The sequence below is a fragment of the Sabethes cyaneus genome, unplaced genomic scaffold (genome assembly GCF_943734655.1).
Source record: "Sabethes cyaneus unplaced genomic scaffold, idSabCyanKW18_F2 scaffold_26_ctg1, whole genome shotgun sequence".
Classification (NCBI taxonomy): domain Eukaryota; kingdom Metazoa; phylum Arthropoda; class Insecta; order Diptera; family Culicidae; genus Sabethes; species Sabethes cyaneus.
In genome coordinates, this window is record NW_026527136.1 from 1 (window position 1) to 16286 (window position 16286).

Here is a 16286-nt window from a genome sequence, read left to right on the forward strand (position 1 = left end):
CGATCGAGCCCGGCTTCGCTCGCCATGCCGAAGGCTCGGTGCTGATCCGCGTTGGCGGCACCGAAGTGCTTTGCGCCGCCTCGATCGAAAACCGCGTGCCGCCCTTCCTGCGCGGTCAGGGTCAGGGCTGGATCACCGCCGAATACGGCATGCTGCCCCGCGCCACCCATACGCGTGGCAATCGTGAAGCCGCCAAAGGCAAGCAATCGGGCCGCACGCAGGAAATCCAGCGTTTGATTGGTCGCGCCCTGCGCGCCTGCGTCGATCTGCGCGCCCTTGGCGAAATGACCATCACCCTCGATTGCGACGTGCTCAATGCCGATGGCGGCACGCGTTGCGCCGCCATCACCGGCGCCTGGGTCGCCCTTGCCATTGCACTCGACAAGCAGATCAAGGCTGGCACGCTCAAGCGCTCGCCTCTGCGTGCGCAGGTTGCCGCCGTTTCCTGCGGCCTGACCGAAGCTGGCCCGGTGCTGGATCTCGACTATGTCGAAGACAGCTCTGCCCAGGCAGACACGAATTTCGTGCTGACCAGCGAAGGCGGCATCGTCGAAATTCAGGGCACCGCTGAAGACGCCCCGTTCAGCGAAGCCGAGTTCAACGCCCTTATGGCACTCGCCAAGACCGGCACGGCACGTCTGTTCGAGATCCAGCGCGCCGCACTCGAGAGCGTTGCATGAGCAGCGAACGGCGCCTGAACAGGGGCGAGCGCATCGTGCTCGCCAGCCATAACAAGGGCAAGCTGGTCGAATTTCGCGCACTTCTGGCCGCAACAGGTATCGAGATCGTCTCGGCTGGCGAACTCGGCCTGGCCGAGCCGGAAGAAACGGCAGGCAGCTTTGAAGGCAATGCTGCCATCAAGGCGTTGGCCGCGGCGAAGGCGACTGGATTGCCCGCCCTCTCGGACGATTCCGGTTTCTGCGTCTCAGCACTCGAGGGACGCCCCGGCATCTATTCGGCACGCTGGGCCGGGCCGGGTGGCGATATGCAAGTCGCCATGCAGCGCGTGCATGACGAAATGGGCGACTCATCGGACAAGCAGGCGGCTTTCGTGGCCGTGCTTTGCCTCGCCTGGCCCGATGGCACGACCCGCTTCGCCGAAGGGCGCTGCGAGGGCACTCTCTGCTGGCCGCCGCGTGGCGATCATGGGCATGGCTATGACCCCATGTTCATCCCACAGGGCGATTGCCGCAGTTTTGCCGAACTCTCATCCGATGAGAAGAATGCGACCAGTCATCGCGGTCGCGCGTTGGCCCGGTTTCTGGAAACCTGCGTCGACACCGACCCTGTTTGATCTACCCGGAGTTCTCGTCATGAAGACAAGCCCGTTTTTCCTCGCTGCCTGTGCGCTTGCTCCTTTCATGGCGATGGCGTTCGCCGCGCCGGTTTTCGACCCGACCGGGTTCGAGCTGCGTGAAACGCGGCCTTTCAGCATCTCGGTGCAGCCCGCTTCAACCTTGGCTACTGCTTCGAGCCCGTCCTATCGTCTGGTTCCGGGTGGCATGACGCTGAGCAGCGACGCACGCAAACCGACAGCCTACCATGCCCGCCAGCCCCGCACAGAGCTTTCGGAAAACCACATCTGGCGTGTGCAGGACGCCCCTGCCGCACTCGATGCGACATTGCATATCGATCGCTTTCCCAAATCGAGTCAGGTCGTTCTGGCCGAACTCGGCCCGGATAACGACAACGCGCCCCTGCTCCGACTGGTTGTCGATGGCGACCGTGTAGTGCTGCGGGGAATGATCGACAATGCGCCTGCCAATGGTGTGGCGATAGGCACGATCGACGCGACACATACAGCCCATATCGGGTTACAGACCCTTCCCGACGGGCAACTCGCCACCATGGTCAACGGGACGCAGAGCCAGCTACATCTGTCTCGTAAGGCCCTGTCCATTCCTGTCGTTTTTCGTACCGGCGCTCATGTCGTGGAAGATATCGGCACGACACCCGACACCGTGACAGTTACCCTGACCGGGTTGAGCGCACGCCATGGCGCGGCTCAATCAGGCCTTCGCACGTAAGATAACAACGCCGAACGCGACGAAAACGATGGCGGTCAGACGGTTGAAAGCCCGTCTGACAGGTCTGCGGCTCAGAAAGCGCGATAGCGAATGGCCGCCCAGACCATAGAGCGATAGCCAGAACCCATCGGAAAACAGATAGGTCACGAGCAGAATGCCGAATTGCGGCAGAACCGGCTTATGATGATCGATGAACTGCGGAAAGAACGCTGCTGCGAAAAGCAGTAATTTGGGATTGCTGATCCCGACCAGAAAACCATTGCGGTAAAGGCTCCAGCCGCTGGCCCTTGTTTCAGGCCGGGTGTTGTCGGCGCCTGTTTCAGGCGCATCGTCTGCCCGCCACGCCTTGATGCCAAGGTAGACCAGATAGGCCGCCCCCGCATAACGAATTACGTCGAACAGACGCGGCATGGCCGTCAACACGGCGCCGATACCGACCATCGACAGCACGAGCGCAAGCAATAGTGCCGAGATACACCCGGCCATGGCCGCAACACTGCGCCGAAATCCGACCTGAACGCTACGGCTCAAGGCGTGCATCATGTTCGGTCCCGGCGTTGCCGAGATGAAGAAAACCGTGACCACGAAAAGCCACCAGGTCTGCATGGTCATGATAAAAGCCAATCCTCTCCCAGGTCAGATGTCAGAATGGCAGATTACCATGCCTCATGCGTTTTTCATCACCGCACTCAGCCCTCGAGCGATTGAAGCTCGAACAGGCGGCGGTATATGCCACCCTCGCGCTGGACCAGTGCACCATGAGTGCCGTCTTCCATCAGCTTTCCCTTGCTGAAGACGAGAATACGGTCGAGTTCCATGACCGTGGAAAGACGATGCGCCACGACAATGACGGTACGTCCGGCCATAAGGCGGTGCATCGCGTCCTGAACCAGCACTTCTGACTCGGAGTCGAGGCTCGAAGTCGCCTCGTCGAAAATCAGCAGCGGAGCATCGGCCAGAAAGGCGCGGGCAATGGCAACGCGTTGGCGCTCGCCCCCCGAAAGCTTGACCCCGCGTTCGCCAACCAGCGTGGCATAGCCCTCGGGCAGACGCTCGATAAAGGCACTCGCATTGGCGAGTTGCGCCGCCCGCTCGATCTCGGCCTGTGTCGCGCTGGGACGCGCATAGGCAATGTTTTCGGCCAGCGAGCGGTGAAACAGCATCGGTTCCTGCGGCACGATTGCGATGCGCGCTCGAAGCGACTCCTGCGTGACGTCGCGCACACTGACATCATCGATCAGCACGCGCCCCTCATTCGTGTCGTAAAGGCGCTGTATGAGCTTGGTGAACGTTGTCTTGCCGGAACCGCTCGGCCCCACCAGCGCCACACGCGACCCGGGCTCGATCGAGACATCGAGATTTTCGTAGAGTGGCGTGTCCTGACCGGCATACTGGAAGGTCACGTTTTCGAAACGCACGCGTCCCGTTGTAAACGCTGCTTTCTTGGCGCCCTTGCTATCCTGAACGCCCGGCGCCTGATCGAAAATCGCGACCAGCTCTTCCATTTCATTTACCGAACGCTGGACCTGACTGACCTGCTGACCCAGATCGCGGAGATAGCCCTGCACCAGAAACACCATAGTCAACACATAGGCCACGTCACCGGGACCAGCCTTGCCTTGCCACCATTGCCAGACGATGAGCGCGACCAGCAGCATACGCATTGCCAGCGAGGCCAGACCTTGAAGATTGGCGCTGTTGGTGCCCCTGATCCAAGTACGCGACGTACGGCCGCTCCAGGCTTTCAACACGCGCGCAAGACGACGCTCTTCGCGACGCTCCGCCCCGAATGCCTTGACCACGGCGTTGCAGGTCACAGCGTCGGCGATCGCCGCGCCCACTTTCGTGTCCCAGCGATTAGCCGACCGCGCCGAGGGCGCGACATAGCGCAGGGTGAGCACGACAGAGAGCCATGTGAACAGCACAACCGAAAGGGCAAGGACGGCGCCCATGAACGGCGAGTGCCAGGCCAGCACCAGTGTGGTCCCGGTCAGGACCAGAACCTCAGGCGCAATCAGCAGAAGCAGCGTATCGTCCAGCGTGTCGATGGCCCACATGCCACGCGTCAGCTTGCGCACTGTGGAGCCCGCAAAATTATTGGCGTGCCAGTCGGTCGAGAAGCGCTGCACGCGAGCAAAGCCCTGAGACAGGGCACGCTGCATGATGGCCAGGCTCAGGTGGGTGATACCGAGATAGGAAGACCGGCGTCCGAGCAACCCGACCAGCCCCAGCGCGATCAGCCCGCCCACCATCAGCAGGGCGTCGTTGCGCAGCGCGAGTTGGCCAGCATCATGCGGAGCCCCGCCCGCATGGCTCGAAATATCGGTCACAAGGCGCCCCGAAAGCACCGGGGTCGCGACATCCGCAATCGTGGCCAGCGCGATGCCCATGAGGGTGCGCGTCAGAAAGGCCGGATGCTCCAACCAGCGGCGCATGACAAAGCGCACGATATCGACAAAGGCAATGTCGCGTTGTTTCTCACCCTTTTTCCGGGCGCTCTGGTCGGTATCGGACACGAAAGAAAGCTCCTCCGCCGGATGATGCGACCGGGCGGGCATACTGGAAGTCTTGATCGGGAAGCGCTTATTGTGGGGACTCAGGCGCTCTTATGCAACATGACGAAACGGTTCTGATGTCTCTTCCCTCGGCCAGACGGGCCATGACACGCGCCCAGGCGCGCGATTTCATTACCTCGCTCGCCGAGGCGAATCCCGATGCCGAGAGCGAACTCGACTATAGCGATGCTTTCTCGCTTCTGGTCGCGGTGGTGCTTTCGGCGCAGGCGACCGATAAATCGGTCAACAAGGTCACGGCGGGACTCTTTGCCGACGCACCCGATGCAGCCGCGATGGTCGCGCTCGGTGAAGAGGGTATTGCCGCGCATATACGTACCATCGGGCTCTGGCGCGCCAAGGCGAAGAACGTTCTCAAACTCTCCGAACAGCTTCTGGCCCTGCATGAGGGAAACGTCCCCGCCGACCGGGCCGCGCTGGAGGCTCTGGCAGGGGTGGGGCGCAAAACGGCCAGTGTTGTGCTCAATGTCATGTTCGGTGAAAGCGCCATGGCGGTCGATACGCATATCTTCAGGCTAGGCAATCGCACCGGGCTGGCCCCCGGCAAGACCACAAGAGCTGTCGAAGACGGGCTAATCAAGCGCATCCCGCCCGACATGCTGCGCCCGTCGCACCACTGGCTCATTCTGCATGGGCGCTATGTCTGCAAGGCACTCAGCCCCGAATGCTGGCGCTGCGTTGCCTTCACGCCTTGTCTTTTCCCGCTCAAGACCCAGATTCTGGATCGAAAAGGAGAGCTTGCATGAGCACGTATATCGTTTTTACCCGTGAAGAGATGCTGAACCCCGAGGAGATGGCGACCTATTCGCGCCTCGTCCACGATACTTTCAAGGGCCATCCGATCAAGATTCTGGCGGCCTATGGCGCACAGCAGGCTCTCGAAGGGTCTGAACCCGAAGGCGTCGTTCTGGTCGAATTCCCCGATCGTGAGGCAGCGCTCGCCTGGTATGACGGCGACGCCTATCGCAAGGTTCGCGAGCATCGCTTTCTGGGCGCCAAATATCGCGCCACGCTCTTCGAAGGCGTCTGAACATTTTAAGCACGAGGTGTCTCCGATCTGGCATTCCGACCGGACCGGAGACAAACCTAATTGGCGCGCAAGGCCTCTACAGCGCCCATGGCGGCGAGATCCCATCTGATCTGTAGCGGCTGTGTGCCCTTATAGGCGCCGACATGCACATGCGGGTTGCGCGCCACCCCGTTATTGCCGTCCACGGCCACCACATCGCCCGCTTTCACCCGATCGCCCGCCTTGACCCGGATATCCTGCACATGGGCATAGGCGACCATCACGCCATCATGACGCCTGAACAGGATCACGCTCGCAGGCGGTTTACCCATGGTTCCAGGCTGATTGGTTACCGGATTGACGTGCACATATGTCACCACGGCATCGAAGGGCGCATGGACGGGGGCCTGCCATGCATACCAATCCTCGTTTTTCTCCCCCGTGCCTTTGTAGAGCCGGTTATATCCTCCGGCATCCGACGCCCCGCCCACGACCATGCAATCCGTGCCGAGCGCATCACCCGCTGTCATGAGCTGACCCTGCGGATGCTCGCCACAAACGAAGGGTCGATCAAAGAGCGGTGCCAGTGTGATCTGACCGATATTTTTCGGATCCTGAATGATGTCCTCGAAGCCGGGAGGCAGGTCCATGGCCTTGAGCTTTTCATGATAGGCCCGCAGCAGAGCCGTACTGGGCGTTGCAAAGGCATGACCAATCAGAATGGGGCCGATCATAAGGGGACCAGTCAGCGCAAGAGAGGCAAGAGCAATAATCTTCCTGGCAGACTTCATGAGGCTTACCCTTCTTTTTCCGTCCTCTGCGAGGGACAAGGATAATGCAGGCGTATCCGGCACAAACGAGTCCTGCTGCGCACGAGGCCGCTCATCATGCCTGTCGGGATGACATAATGTGAGTGTCTCGACGAAAGAGGTGCGTTCACGTTCTCTTGGGTTACAATGCCCTATCCTCGCCCTGATCGCCCGCCTCTGACGCCCGGCTCCTGACATATCGAAGGTTTCATGTCCTCACTCAGCCTGTTTGCCATTCTGCTGACGCTTTGCACCGTTTGCGGCATTCTCAACTACAAGCTGCTGCGCCTGCCCATGACGATCGGCATTCTGCTCATCGCCATGATCGGGTCGCTCGTGGTGAAAGGGCTGGACCTTGCCCTGCCCGATGTCGATCTGCACACCCTGCCAATGACGCTTCTGGCCTCGGCCGATCTGCCGGGCAATCTGCTCGACGGGGCGCTGTCATTCCTGCTGTTCGCCGGAGCATTGCAGGTCGATACACGCCATCTGATGGACCGGAAATTTTCGGTATTCTTTCTTGCCATCGTGGGCACCATCCTCGCCGTGTTCATGCTGGGGAGTGCGATGTACTGGGTGATGGCGCAGGTCGGTCTGCCCGTGCCATTCCTGTGGTGTGTCGTGCTGGGTGCCATTCTCGCCCCGACCGATCCTGTGTCGGTTGTGGGTATGCTGCGGCGCCTGGGACTGCCGGGGCCGATTCAGGCAATTTTCGCCGGAGAGAGCCTTTTCAATGACGGGGTGAGCATCGTCATTTTCGGCATGGCCATGACGCTGGTGACGGGCGAGGCCCAACATCTGACACTTCTCGACGCGCTGGAAGCCTTCGGCATGGAAGCCGTCGGCGGCGCGGCTCTGGGCTTCGTGGCGGGGCTGGTCGCCCTGCTCTGCTTTCGCGCAGCGAGGGACAGTCATCTTCAGCTTCTGGTCTCGCTCAGCCTGGCCGCCGGCACATTCAGCCTGGCCCATGCGCTGGGAATGTCCGGCCCCATCGCCGTGGTCGTGGCCGGGCTGTGCCTGGGCAGCGAACGTGCCAAAATCAGCATGGACGATCATGCCCGCGAAGAGCTCAACAGCTTCTGGACGCTGGTCGATGAAATCCTCAATGCCCTTCTCTTCCTGTTGATCGGGTTCGAGGTGCTGGCAGCCATCCCGAGCCTGCGCGCCTTCTGGGCGCTGCTTCTTGGCATTCCGCTTTCCATCGCCGCGCGTGCGCTGAGCGTGTTTCTCGCCATCCTGCCGATCCATCTCTATGGAGAAGATCGCGGGCGTATGCTGGCGGTGCTGACCTGGGGCGGCCTGCGCGGGGGTATTTCGCTCTCTCTCGCCCTCACCCTGCCCGCAGGGCCTATGAAGGATATTCTGGCGCCTATCTGCTATGGAATCGTCGTCTTCACCATCCTGGTTCAGGGGCTGAGCATGGAGCGCGTGGCCCTGCACTTCTACCCCAAGAGCAAATAGCCCTCACTCTGCCTGCGCCAGAGGCAGGTTCGGCACGCCGCGAAAACCGACACGCGGCACCCAGAGCCGTGCGCCACGCCACGAGCGATCGGAGATGCGTTTCAGGCCATCTCCCTTCGCCCCTACCGAAACTGCCCCATCGCGCCATACGGTAAAGCGGTCGATGAAACCGCCTGGATGGCAGCCTTCGGGCAAGGGAACGGCGCTGACGATAAAGATACCTCCCTGACAAGCCGAGCCTCGGCTTTCAGGGGAGGGCAGCGCGAACCAGATGACGACAGGCTGACCATGCGACAGGAGAGTGCAGCCAGTCGTTGTGCAGGTGGAACTGGCGGCACTCGCCATCATGGGCAGGGGCCAGGCGCGCTGCCATGCCTCGAGAACGCGGGTTTCGAGCCCTTTATGTGGCCCGGCCACCCAGTGGCGATCTTCCTGAAAAGCAATCACGCCAGCATCGGGGGACACCAGCAGAACAGGGGTTTTACCAAAAACGGGTGACGCTACGCCAAACACAATGAGCGGCAGAAACCCGAAACGCGCCCGCCCCCGCCAAAGGCATAATCCAGCCAATCCGGCCATGTGAAGTATCAGCCCCCACCAGGCCATGCGCGGAACCGGCACATGCGCCAGCGGGAAGGCCGCGACACGCTCAGCGAGAAAAGAGATCATACCGATCCCCTGCCCCATGACCCAGAGCGGCACTCCTGACAAACCGAGCGGCATAAGCAGCAGCGCGCAAAGTCCTGCAGGCATGACGCAGAATGCGGCAATCGGCACTGCCAAGAGGTTGGCCAGCACGAACCAGGGCTGAAAACTGCCGAAACCCGCCATAACCAGAGGCAGGGTCGCCCCCCCGGCCAGCGCGCTCGTAAGGAAGAGCAGGGCCAGATGATACCCTATCCCATTCTTTTTTCCCTGCTCGGCGCGTCTGACGAAATGGGGGCGTAGCGCCTCATAACCGGCAATCAGCGCCATGACGGCGGCGAACGACATCTGAAAAGAGAGATCAAGCACAAGAACGGGCGAGGCCATCAGCAGCACGAGCGCCACCAGCGCCAGAGAGCGCATCGACAGCACGCGCCGCCCGTTCAGAAGAGCCAGTGTCGCCAGCCCCGCCATGCCCAGACTACGCAAGGCGGGCAGATGAAACCCGGTCAGCGCGACATAGATCACCCCGGCAAGCAAGGCGGCAAGGGCCGCGATCTCACGACAGGGTAGACGCAACCCGAGCCAGGGCCAGAGCACCAGCGCCTGTCTTGTCACAACGAAAACCGCCCCCATGACCAACCCCAGATGCAGTCCGGCAACGGCGAGAATATGGGCAAGGCCCGACGCTGCATAAGCTGCACGACTCTGCTGGCTGATGCCTTCGCCATGACCGGCCAGCAGAGTAGAGGCAATAGCGGCTCGCTGACCCGAGAGATGACGGCCGATCTCCCCTGCAATGCGTAGACGCCACCTCCCCAGCGCGTAGCCCTGCGGGGCCTGCACGATGTCAGGCACACCGAGCACGCGCCCCGTTCCGGCCAGACCATCGAACCACGCTTCTCTCTGGTGATCGCGCGCGCCCGGAAAGTCAGGCCAGTCAGGCGGGCGCAGCACCGCTCGCAGGCGCACGACCATGCCCGGTGCATAATTCTGATCGTCATGGGTGAAGAGCAGCAGATCGCGCTTTAGCGGCGCCATGCCGATATCCACCCCGGTTTCGAACACGGCTTCACGGATACGCAGGCGGTGAAGCATTTGCCCCTCTTCGCCGCTGCTCGTCACATCGGCAATCACGCCCTGCACCGTCACAGCCAGCGAAGGCAAGGCGGGCATGGGCGGCTGACGCCAGGCCTGACTGCGCGCTGCCAGAAACCCCAAACTGACCATCAGCACCGCAAAACCCAGCCCGCGTGTCGTCAGGCGTTGCCAGCCAAGTGCCAGCACCACCAGACCCAGAGCGGCGCAGGCACTCGCTCGTCCATATCCAGGCTCATAACGGGGGAGGAAATAGAGCAGGCTTCCCATGGCCCAGGCGACGGGGAGCCATGCCGTCAATGCGCGGCCCTGAGAGAGGAGACGGGACTCCAGACTGGCTATGATGCGCGCAGGGTTCATGGGGCTTTGCCCCATCCCCCACCAAAGGGCGGTCGCCCTTTGAAAAACCTTGATTGGGACGTGTCAGGGGGCGGTGGGAACATGGTCTTGGTAATGGTCCCAGTGTTTGACCAGCTCCGCAACGACAGGCGCACCAGCGCGCTCGTTATTGTCGAAAGCGACGTTCTGGCCGGGGCCTTCATCGCCCATCGACTGGGTAAGCGACACGCCCGGCGGCGGCATGGACGGATTAGACCCCGAACGCAACACCATGATGCGGTCAGGCGCGACAAAGCCCCATTTCGCCAGAAGCCGCATTTCCTTCTGGTTGGTCTGGCTCTCCTCATTGGTCATGACGAAAACACCCTGATTTTTCGTCCAGAGCTTCACCCAGTCCTGCGCCCAGTTATTACGCGCCTCGCCATGCCAGTAGCGTAACGCGCCAAGCGTCTCGCCCATCATGATCATGGGCGGCTTACTCGCAGGCAGAGTTGCAGGCCACGCTTTGCGCCTGCGGGCGATTTCGGGATCGTCTGCCAGCTTGACGTCCTTGCTTAGATCATAGGCCCAGCACGCCAGACCCTGATTGAGCGGATAGGCCTTGGTCAGCTCCGCCACATCGGTGACCGAGCCATAATGATTGGCGTCTTTCGGCAGGGCATTGGGGCGGTCCGCACCGATCGCATAAAGCCCGTAGGGCCAATCCTTGGGGATGGCGCGATCATCCAGTTCACGCAGCGCATCGCCATCGACCACCCAGCGCGCCCAGGCCACACTGCCGACCGACGCCACATTCGGATTGACGCCCGAAATGCCAGTGAAGATCCAATAGGTCTTTTTCAGATCGAAAGCCGGATCGAGCGCAAGCGCCATCAACTCGCTCGGCCCCGAACGCAGCACCAACCCGTATACCCCCTGCGCATTGCGTCGCAGAATCGGCTCTTTCACGCCGCGCACCGTCACGGACTCGTTCAGATGCTCGCGCTCGACCCAATCCTGATATTCGCCCGGTGCATCGCCCGTATCGGCGCCGTTTTCCCATCCGGCGACAATAATCACCTTGGGCGCAACAGGATCCGCCGCCAGAGCGGGCACCGCACTCCCCAGACAGAGCGCAGCAGAAACAAGAAGCTTATACGAAAAAGATCTTTTCATATCGATACCGTGACATCGAATACCACCCCATGCAAATCCCCCAGCAAACGGGTTCCCAAAGGGCGACCGCCCTTTGGCGGGGTATGGGGCAGAGCCCCATGAACAAAACCGCAGCGCCGAGCCGCATCTACAGCGCGCTGCCCAGCTCCCCGCAAAGGAGCGCGCCCCTTTCATCCCCTTTCAGGTGTTTCAGGCGGATCAAGATGAAGCGTGTGATCGCCCGCTCAACAAAGCGCGCTCAGGTAGTGTGACGGGCTCGATCGTGCTATGGAGCCGCCATGACCGTTCGCACACGCTTTGCCCCTTCTCCCACCGGCTTGCTGCATATCGGCAATGCCCGTGCGGCCCTTTTCAATTTCCTTTTCGCCCGCCACCATGGCGGGCAATTCCTGCTCAGAATCGAGGATACGGATCGCGAGCGCTCCACGCAGCGCGCGGTGGATGTGATCTTCGAGGGTCTGGCCTGGATGGGGATCGTGGCGGACGAGGAACCCGTGTTCCAGTCCACGCGACAGGGGCGCCATACGGAAGTGGCGCAGGAATTGCTGGCCAAGGGTCTGGCCTATCGCTGCTATTGCACCGCCGATGAGCTGAAACAGATGCGCGAAGACGCCATCGCGAACGGCCAGCCGCCTCGCTATAACGGCATGTGGCGCGACCGCGACCCGTCCGAAGCCCCTGAAGGCGCGCCTTTTGCCGTGCGTCTGAAAGCGCCGCGCGATGGCGAGACCGTGATCAAGGATCTGGTCCAGGGCGAGGTCCGCGTGGCCAATGCCGAAATGGACGATCTGATCATCCTGCGCTCTGACGGCACACCGACTTACCTCCATGCCGTGGTCTGCGACGACCATGACATGGCCATCACCCATGTCATTCGCGGTGACGACCATCTGACGAACACCTTTCGTCAGGCCATGATCTATCGCGCCATGGGCTGGGATCTGCCGCATTTCGCCCATCTGCCGCTCATTCACGGCCCCGATGGCGCCAAGCTGTCGAAGCGTCACGGCGCCCAGTCGGTGGTGGAGTTCCGCGATGAGGGCTTTCTGCCGGAAGCGCTGTGCAACTACCTGCTGCGTCTGGGCTGGGGTCATGGCGATGCCGAGATCCTGAACCGCGAAGAACAGATCCGCCTGTTCGATCTCGATGGGGTCGGACGCTCGCCCTCGCGTATGGATTACGTCAAGCTGACCCATCTCAATGGCGTCTATATGCGCGAGGCCGATAATGCCCGCCTGACCGACGACGTGATCGAGCGTCTGAAAGAGCGCGAGGACATCACGGTCGATGACGTGCTGCGCGCGCGCGTACTGACCCTCATGCCGGGGCTCAAGGAACGCGCCAAGATGCTGACCGAGCTGGCCGATAGCGCGGCTTTTCTCGGGCGCTCCCTGCCCTTCACCTATGACGCCAAGGCGCAGAAGCAGCTTTCGGAAGAAGGCAAGGATGTGCTGCGCGGTGTCGCTCAGGCGCTCGCTCTGGTCGAGCCTTTCGAGGCGGCCGCCATCGACGGTGCGCTGCGTGAGTTTGCCGAAAGCAAGGCCATCAAACTCGGTCAGGTCGCGCAGCCCCTGCGCGCCGCCATGACCGGCAGCACGGTTTCGCCCGGCATCGATCTGACCCTGCAAGCCCTTGGCCGAGACGAGGTTCTGGCCCGTATAGGAGCCGCGATCGCGCATGGCTGACACGCTCGCCCGAAAGCACCATCTGCTCGGCCTCGAAGGCATGAGCGCCGAGGAGATCACGCCTTTTCTCGATCTCGCGGCGAATTATGCCTTGCTGAGCCGCTCGCGCACTGCCCCCCGCGATGCGCTGCGCGGTCGCACCGTTATCAACATGTTCTTCGAGGACAGCACCCGCACCCGCACCAGTTTCGAGTTGGCGGGCAAGCGTCTCGGGGCCGATGTCATCAACATGACGGTGGCCACGTCTTCGGTGAACAAGGGCGAGACGCTGCTCGATACGGCTGCTACGCTGAACGCCATGCGCTGCGACCTTCTGGTCGTGCGCCATGCGCAATCGGGCGCGCCTGCCCTTCTGGCGCAAAAGGTCGAGGCCAGCGTGGTCAATGCCGGTGACGGCATGCATGAGCACCCGACACAGGCCCTGCTCGATGCGCTGACGATCAAGCGTCATCTGGGCACGCTGAACGGTCTTACCGTCGCGATATGCGGTGATGTGGGTCATAGCCGCGTGGCCCGTTCGAACATCCATCTTTTGACCGCCATGGGCAGCAAGGTGCGTCTCGTGGGCCCGCCGACGCTGGTGCCTGCCGCCATGGCCTCTCTCGGCGCCGTGTCGATCCATCACGATATGGAAAGCGGACTGCGCGACGCCGATGTGGTCATGACGCTGCGCCTGCAACGCGAGCGCATGGGCGCCGGTCTGGTGCCGAGCGCGCGCGAATTCTTCCGATTCTATGGTGTCGATAGCCGTCGCCTTGCGCTGGCGAAGCCGGGGGCGCTGGTGATGCATCCGGGACCGATGAATCGCGGCGTCGAAATTGCGTCAGACGTGGCCGACTCGGTGCAGAGCGTCATTCAGGAACAGGTGGAGATGGGCGTCGCTGTGCGTATGGCCGTTCTCGACCGTCTTTCACGCATGCGGACAGCGTCATGACCGATCTCGTTTTTGAAAATGTCCGTCTGATCGACCCGGAGGCAGGAACCGCTCTTTCCGGCCGCTTGCTTGTCAAAGACGGGCGTATTGCCGGTCGCGACAAGGCTGGCGCCGAAGGCAAGCCGGAAAACGCCCGGGTCATCGACGGCACGGGCGCTGTTCTGTCTCCCGGCCTGGTGGATATGCGTGTGGCCATCGGCGAACCGGGCTTCGAATATCGCGAAACCATCGCCTCCTGCGCACGCGCCGCCGTCTCAGGCGGTGTAACGACCCTTGCCGCCCTGCCGAACTCCAAACCCGCCATCGACGAACCCGCCCTCGTGCGTCTGCTGCGAGGGCGTGGCGAAGAAACCGGTCTGGTCAGCATCCTGCCCTATGGCGCGCTGACGAAGGGCTGCAACGGCGAGGAAATGGCTGAACTCGGCATGTTGCGCGAGGCGGGGGCTGTGGCCTTCACCGATGGCATTCGCGCCATCGCTGACACCAAGCGCATGCGCCAGCTTCTGGCTTACGCCAAGGGCATCGACGCCCTTGTGGTGCAGCACCCTGAAGACCCCTCCCTTGCCAAGGGGGGCACGGCCACGGCCGGGGCGCTCGCGACACGTATGGGTCTGGCCCAGATTCCGGCAGCAGCCGAGGCCATTCTGATCGCACGCGATATCCGCCTCGCCGAGATGACGGGCGCAAGACTGCATTTCGGTCATGTCTCGACGGGCGAAGGTCTGGCCCTGATCCGTCAGGCCAAGGCGCGCGGACTGGCCATCACCTGCGACACGGCCCCTCCCTATTTCGCGCTCAATGAAGAGGCGATCGGCGAATTTCGTACCTATGCCAAGCTCTCCCCGCCTTTGCGTGCAGAAGAGGATCGCCTCGCCGTCTGCGCGGCGCTGGCGGATGGGACGATCGACGCCATCGCCTCCGACCACGCGCCTTGGGATGCCGACGACAAGCGCCTGCCCTTCGCTCAGGCCAGTGCTGGCGGAACGGGTCTGACCACCTTGCTCGGTGTCGGGCTCTCTCTCGTGCATGAGGGCACGCTGACCCTGCCACAGCTAATCGCCCTGATCACGCGCAACCCCGCGCGCCTGTTGGGCAGCGAAGCCGGAACGCTGCTCGACGGCGCCAGCGCCGATCTGTGCCTGTTCGATCCCGATGCCGAATGGGTGGTCGAGGCGGGCGCGCAGCCCGGGCGTGCCCAGAATACTCCGTTCGATGGCCGCCGCCTCAAGGGGCGGGTTCTGGGCACATGGAAGAACGGCGTGGCTGTTTTCGGTGGTGAGGCGGCATGATCGCCTCGTTTCTGACACCGCCTCTCCTGCTTTGCGCGGGGTTGGCTTATCTGGTTGGCAGTATCCCCTTCGGCCTGCTGATCAGCCACCTCGGCGGGGCGGGCGATATCCGCAAGATCGGGTCTGGCAATATTGGCGCGACCAATGTGCTGCGCACCGGACGCAAGGGTCTGGCCGCAGCCACGCTGCTGCTCGACGCGTTCAAGGGCGCCCTTGCGGTTCTGATGGTGCGTCTATTGCTCGATGCCGATCTGCAAACCGGCATGGCCATTGCCGGCATCAGCGTCGTGATCGGCCATTGCTTTCCGGTCTGGCTGGGGTTTCGTGGCGGCAAGGGTGTCGCGACCGGGCTGGGCGTGCTTTTCGCCCTGTGCTGGCCGGTAGGCATTGCCTGCTGTATCGTCTGGCTTGCGGTGGCAAAGCTCTCGCATATCTCGTCTGCCGGTGCCCTTGCGGCTTTTGCGGTGGCGCCTTTCCTGATGCCGCCGCTCAGCGAGCAGCCGGTCCATAGCCCGTTGCCCATTGCCACGCTGCTTCTCACGCTCATCATCCTGCTGCGCCATACCAGCAACATCAAACGCCTGCTTCTGGGACGGGAATCACGGATCAATATCGACCCGCCCCCGCAAAAGAAGCGGGAAATCTGACAGAAGATGACGCCCCCTCCCTCAGGCAACGACCGCATCGATACGGTGCGTCTCGCCCGCACTGGCGGAATCGGGCCGGTCAATTTCAGACGCCTTCTGAACGAACACGGCACGGCCAGCGCCGCCCTCTACGCCCTGCCCGAGCGGGCTCGCAAGGCGGGGCGACGGGGGCAGTGTCAACATTCCCTCACGCGACTCGATTGAAGAGGAAGAGGCGACACTCGAGGGGTTCGGCGCTCGGCTTCTGGTTCTCGGCGATCGCGATTATCCGTCTCTTCTGGCGCGCATTCCCGATGCGCCGCCTGTCCTGAGCATCTGGGGCAGGGCCGAGCTGCTTTCCGAGCGCGCCATAGGCATCGTCGGCGCCCGCAATGCCTCTGCAGGCGGGCTGCGCATCGCCGAGAGTCTGAGCGGCGCTCTGGCACTCGAAGGCTGCGTGATCGTATCCGGCCTCGCACGCGGCATCGATTCCGTGGCGCATCGGGCGGCGCTTCACCCCGGCATGACGATAGGAGCTGCAGCAGGCGGGCTGGACTGTTTTTACCCGCCGGAAAATGAAAGCCTGTATCGAGCCGTGGCCGAACGCGGCTGCATCGTCACCGAAGCACCGCTGGG

General features: G+C 62.4%; 11 protein-coding genes across 11 annotated transcripts; 8 read left to right on the top strand and 3 right to left on the bottom strand.

The window, feature by feature from the left end:
* Positions 1–149: 149 nt before the first annotated feature.
* LOC128745063 (ribonuclease PH-like) lies at positions 150–680 on the top strand. Its single transcript, XM_053842041.1, has one exon. The coding sequence runs from the start codon at positions 150–152 to the stop codon at positions 678–680; it is 531 nt and encodes a 176-aa protein (XP_053698016.1).
* LOC128745064 (dITP/XTP pyrophosphatase-like) lies at positions 677–1294 on the top strand. The gene has a single exon (XM_053842042.1). It carries the CDS (start codon positions 677–679, stop codon positions 1292–1294), a length of 618 nt encoding a protein of 205 aa, XP_053698017.1.
* Positions 1295–2009: 715 nt separating this feature from the next.
* Positions 2010–2639, bottom strand: LOC128745065 (homoserine/homoserine lactone efflux protein-like). The gene has a single exon (XM_053842044.1). The coding sequence runs from the start codon at positions 2637–2639 to the stop codon at positions 2010–2012; it is 630 nt and encodes a 209-aa protein (XP_053698019.1).
* A 77-nt stretch (positions 2640–2716) lies between these two features.
* LOC128745066 (ATM1-type heavy metal exporter-like) lies at positions 2717–4585 on the bottom strand. Its single transcript, XM_053842045.1, has one exon. It carries the CDS (start codon positions 4583–4585, stop codon positions 2717–2719), a length of 1869 nt encoding a protein of 622 aa, XP_053698020.1.
* Positions 4586–4635: 50 nt separating this feature from the next.
* Positions 4636–5346, top strand: LOC128745067 (endonuclease III-like). The gene has a single exon (XM_053842046.1). It carries the CDS (start codon positions 4636–4638, stop codon positions 5344–5346), a length of 711 nt encoding a protein of 236 aa, XP_053698021.1.
* Positions 5347–6444: 1098 nt separating this feature from the next.
* On the top strand, positions 6445–7879 carry LOC128745068 (Na(+)/H(+) antiporter NhaP-like). Its single transcript, XM_053842047.1, has 2 exons — positions 6445–6518; positions 6643–7879. The coding sequence occupies exons 1-2, from the start codon at positions 6445–6447 to the stop codon at positions 7877–7879; spliced, it is 1311 nt and encodes a 436-aa protein (XP_053698022.1).
* Positions 7880–10045: 2166 nt separating this feature from the next.
* LOC128745069 (uncharacterized) lies at positions 10046–11116 on the bottom strand. Its single transcript, XM_053842048.1, has one exon. It carries the CDS (start codon positions 11114–11116, stop codon positions 10046–10048), a length of 1071 nt encoding a protein of 356 aa, XP_053698023.1.
* A 278-nt stretch (positions 11117–11394) lies between these two features.
* Positions 11395–12801, top strand: LOC128745070 (glutamate--tRNA ligase 1-like). The gene has a single exon (XM_053842049.1). It carries the CDS (start codon positions 11395–11397, stop codon positions 12799–12801), a length of 1407 nt encoding a protein of 468 aa, XP_053698024.1.
* A 40-nt stretch (positions 12802–12841) lies between these two features.
* On the top strand, positions 12842–13735 carry LOC128745071 (aspartate carbamoyltransferase). Its single transcript, XM_053842050.1, has one exon. It carries the CDS (start codon positions 12842–12844, stop codon positions 13733–13735), a length of 894 nt encoding a protein of 297 aa, XP_053698025.1.
* LOC128745073 (dihydroorotase-like) lies at positions 13732–15024 on the top strand. The gene has a single exon (XM_053842051.1). It carries the CDS (start codon positions 13732–13734, stop codon positions 15022–15024), a length of 1293 nt encoding a protein of 430 aa, XP_053698026.1.
* LOC128745074 (glycerol-3-phosphate acyltransferase-like) lies at positions 15021–15671 on the top strand. The gene has a single exon (XM_053842052.1). The coding sequence runs from the start codon at positions 15021–15023 to the stop codon at positions 15669–15671; it is 651 nt and encodes a 216-aa protein (XP_053698027.1).
* Positions 15672–16286: the final 615 nt, after the last annotated feature.

What these genes read in the sequence shown, in the direction of transcription:
- LOC128745068 (XM_053842047.1), top strand. Translation starts at nt 6,445, where the DNA reads ATGCAGGCGTATCCGGCACAAACGAGTCCTGCTGCGCACGAGGCCGCT. An exon ending in GCCTGTCGGGATGACATAAT is followed by an intron (nt 6,519 to 6,642) that starts GTGAGTGTCTCG and finishes GTCCTCACTCAG; the next exon opens with CCTGTTTGCCATTCTGCTGA.
- LOC128745071 (XM_053842050.1), top strand. Translation starts at nt 12,842, where the DNA reads ATGAGCGCCGAGGAGATCACGCCTTTTCTCGATCTCGCGGCGAATTAT.
- LOC128745069 (XM_053842048.1), bottom strand. Translation starts at nt 11,116, where the DNA reads ATGAAAAGATCTTTTTCGTATAAGCTTCTTGTTTCTGCTGCGCTCTGT.
- LOC128745066 (XM_053842045.1), bottom strand. Translation starts at nt 4,585, where the DNA reads ATGCCCGCCCGGTCGCATCATCCGGCGGAGGAGCTTTCTTTCGTGTCC.
- LOC128745063 (XM_053842041.1), top strand. Translation starts at nt 150, where the DNA reads ATGCTGCCCCGCGCCACCCATACGCGTGGCAATCGTGAAGCCGCCAAA.
- LOC128745074 (XM_053842052.1), top strand. Translation starts at nt 15,021, where the DNA reads ATGATCGCCTCGTTTCTGACACCGCCTCTCCTGCTTTGCGCGGGGTTG.
- LOC128745064 (XM_053842042.1), top strand. Translation starts at nt 677, where the DNA reads ATGAGCAGCGAACGGCGCCTGAACAGGGGCGAGCGCATCGTGCTCGCC.
- LOC128745067 (XM_053842046.1), top strand. Translation starts at nt 4,636, where the DNA reads ATGCAACATGACGAAACGGTTCTGATGTCTCTTCCCTCGGCCAGACGG.
- LOC128745073 (XM_053842051.1), top strand. Translation starts at nt 13,732, where the DNA reads ATGACCGATCTCGTTTTTGAAAATGTCCGTCTGATCGACCCGGAGGCA.
- LOC128745065 (XM_053842044.1), bottom strand. Translation starts at nt 2,639, where the DNA reads ATGACCATGCAGACCTGGTGGCTTTTCGTGGTCACGGTTTTCTTCATC.
- LOC128745070 (XM_053842049.1), top strand. Translation starts at nt 11,395, where the DNA reads ATGACCGTTCGCACACGCTTTGCCCCTTCTCCCACCGGCTTGCTGCAT.